Source organism: Carlito syrichta, unplaced genomic scaffold (genome assembly GCF_000164805.1).
Source record: "Carlito syrichta isolate Samal-C Ts95f unplaced genomic scaffold, Tarsius_syrichta-2.0.1 Scaffold144852, whole genome shotgun sequence".
In the NCBI taxonomy this organism is placed as follows: Eukaryota; Metazoa; Chordata; class Mammalia; order Primates; family Tarsiidae; genus Carlito; species Carlito syrichta.
In genome coordinates this window covers 7,794-9,988 of record NW_007088948.1, presented here as the reverse complement: position 1 = coordinate 9,988, position 2,195 = coordinate 7,794, and the positions used below count along the sequence as shown (strand labels likewise).

The following is a 2,195-nucleotide window of genomic DNA, read 5'->3' as shown; positions in this document are numbered from 1 at the left end:
GGGTTAAATGGAGGAGGCAGGGCAGCAGGCTCGGCGAGCTCTGTTCTGGTGCGGGCAGCAGGCAGGAGCCTGGCTCTGTGCAGCTGAAGGTGGGAGACTGGGCCGGGTGGCCCGGGGTCTGGCGTGGGCAGGCGGCGGGCAGTGAGGCCGGCCAGGCCGCTGGCGGAGCTGGGGCCCGAGCGGGGATGGGCCCCCCAGAGGCTGCGGCAGCCGCAGCTGCTCCCAAGTGTCTCCCAGCAGAGGCCCGGAGGTTCAGGGAAGGCAGCTGGAGCTCGGCACGTGCCAGGCAGCATGGAGCCCCTGACAGCTGCGGCGGCCCAGCTGGCCGGCGACGTTCCTGGGCCCTGCCCTCCCCAGCCAGGGACAAGGCCTTGGGCCCGAGGCCTGCACCAGAGGTGGGCACGGGCACTGATGTTTTCTCTGCCCTCCTGTGTCCGCCAGGTGGGAAGAGGAATACACGGTGCGCACGCAGCTGCAGGAGCGTGTCAACGAGCTCCAGGAGGTGAGGGGCCCCTCTCGCCGCCTGTGTCCCCGTGCCCGTCTGCCAGGCCCGCCTCGTCCCCCTTGCCTCGTTCCCGCGTCAGCAGGGCCGCTGACGCCAGGCTTTTCCCCTGACCGTAGGAAGCCCAGGAAGCTGATGCCTGTCAGGAGGAGATGGCCATGAAGGTGGAGCAGCTGAAGGCAGAGCTGGTGGTCTTCAAGGGGCTCATGAGTAACGTGAGTGCCGCCCCCTCCTGCGGGCTGTCGCCAGGCCGCCTGAGCCGGGACTGGCAGGCCCTTCCCGTGCTTGACGTGGCGCCTCCAGCACCTGCCCTTGTCCTCGCGTCTCCTCCTTCCCTGTCCAGCCCCGCCCCTCCCTCGCTCCAGAGAGCAAGGGGGAGCGAAAGCCTGGGCCATCCTGTCGCAGAGGCGTGCAGCCTTGGTGTTGCCGGGGGTTTGAGCCGTGAGAGAGCAGCTCCCGGAGCTGTGGCCTAGTCGAATTCCTTGACTGCCGGAGACCCACCTGCCTCTGAGGCTCGGCTTTGCACGGGGGATGGGGCGTGCACTCTGCAGACCGTGAAGCGGCGAAGCACTTGGGACAGTGACTGACCCGAGCTCAGAAGTGTTCCCTGCTGTTGTCGTGGTTATGATGCTGCCTCCGCTCACGATTCCGGTGGGCGCTTTTTCTGGGAGCACGGGCTCTGGGAGCGTGAGGCCTGCTGGCGATCCGGGAGTCCCGCACATCCTCGGCACCGGCCGTGCCCTTCAAGGCTCACGTCCAGCCAGGGAGCCGGTGGCCAGCAGCCCAGGCCCTGCTTGAGCGTGGCGCTGTGGGGAGGCACTGGGAAGGGGTGCATTCCGCACCGGCCACTTTATGCCAGAGTCCCCGGAGACGCGTGATGGGCATGCTGAGGCGCCCGCCAGGCCCCTGAGACCCCCCCAGGGCGTGCTGGGTGTCTGTCTCCTCACCATCCCTGTGTGCCCCGGGCAGAACCTGTCGGAGCTGGACACCAAGATCCAGGAGAAGGCCATGAAGGTGGACATGGACATCTGCCGCCGCATCGACATCACCGCCAGACTCTGCGACGTGGCCCAGCAGCGCAACTGCGAGGACGTGATCCAGATGTTCCAGGTGAGGCTGCGGCCCTTGCCCAGGGGCGGGGCAGGCGGAGAGGCCTCCCTCTGGCTGGCCTGTAGCATGGACCCTGCCTCCCGTGGGAGCCTTATCCCGGCCCTGGGGCCCTCGAGGGACAGGCTGGGGCAGCCCCACCTCTGGATGGTTCGGAAGTGTCTCTGACGCTGTCTCCTCCCTCTCTCTCTCCTGTCCGCTGCTTCTCCTCTCTCGCCTTTCACCTTCTCTCGCTTCCTCCACAGAAGAAGCTGGTTAGTGTGATCTCACGCAAGCTTGTTTGTGTCCCAGTCTCCAAGCCCCTGGGGCCCGGGCCCTCTGGCCGTCAGTGTGGACTCGCTGGGCTCTTGGGCACAGACCGCCCCTGCCTCTTCTCCTGGCTCCCCCTTTCTCTCTCTCATTCTCCTTGGCCCCTTCTTTCCTTCTGCCCTGGCTTTCCCGATCTGGGTGCGATTCAGGTTCGCCTTTGAACGCCGCGCCTCGTCCTCCTTGCAGCCTAAGACTGTTCTAGCTGCGCCCCTTCCCCAGAAAGCCTTTCTCTAGAAGCCGCGTGCACGTCTGACCGAGGTCCTCACGAGCCGCCCGC

General features: G+C 66.9%; 1 protein-coding gene across 3 annotated transcripts in view; it reads left to right on the top strand.

Annotated features, from left to right (window-relative positions):
* Window positions 1-435: 435 nt before the first annotated feature.
* The window catches only part of IFFO1 (intermediate filament family orphan 1), a 2,973-nt gene continuing 1,213 nt past the window's right edge, over window positions 436-2,195 (top strand). For 2 of the 3 annotated variants that reach the window (XM_021708727.1, XM_008050360.2), the window contains exons 1-3: window positions 436-502; window positions 622-717; window positions 1,472-1,612. In XM_021708727.1, coding sequence (XP_021564402.1) covers window positions 655-717; window positions 1,472-1,612 — 204 coding nt within the window. In that variant the 5' untranslated portion in view covers window positions 436-502; window positions 622-654. Of the gene's footprint in view, window positions 503-621; window positions 718-1,471; window positions 1,613-1,854; window positions 1,864-2,195 lie in introns of all 3 variants that reach the window. The other variant, XM_021708726.1, reaches the window with a different exon arrangement.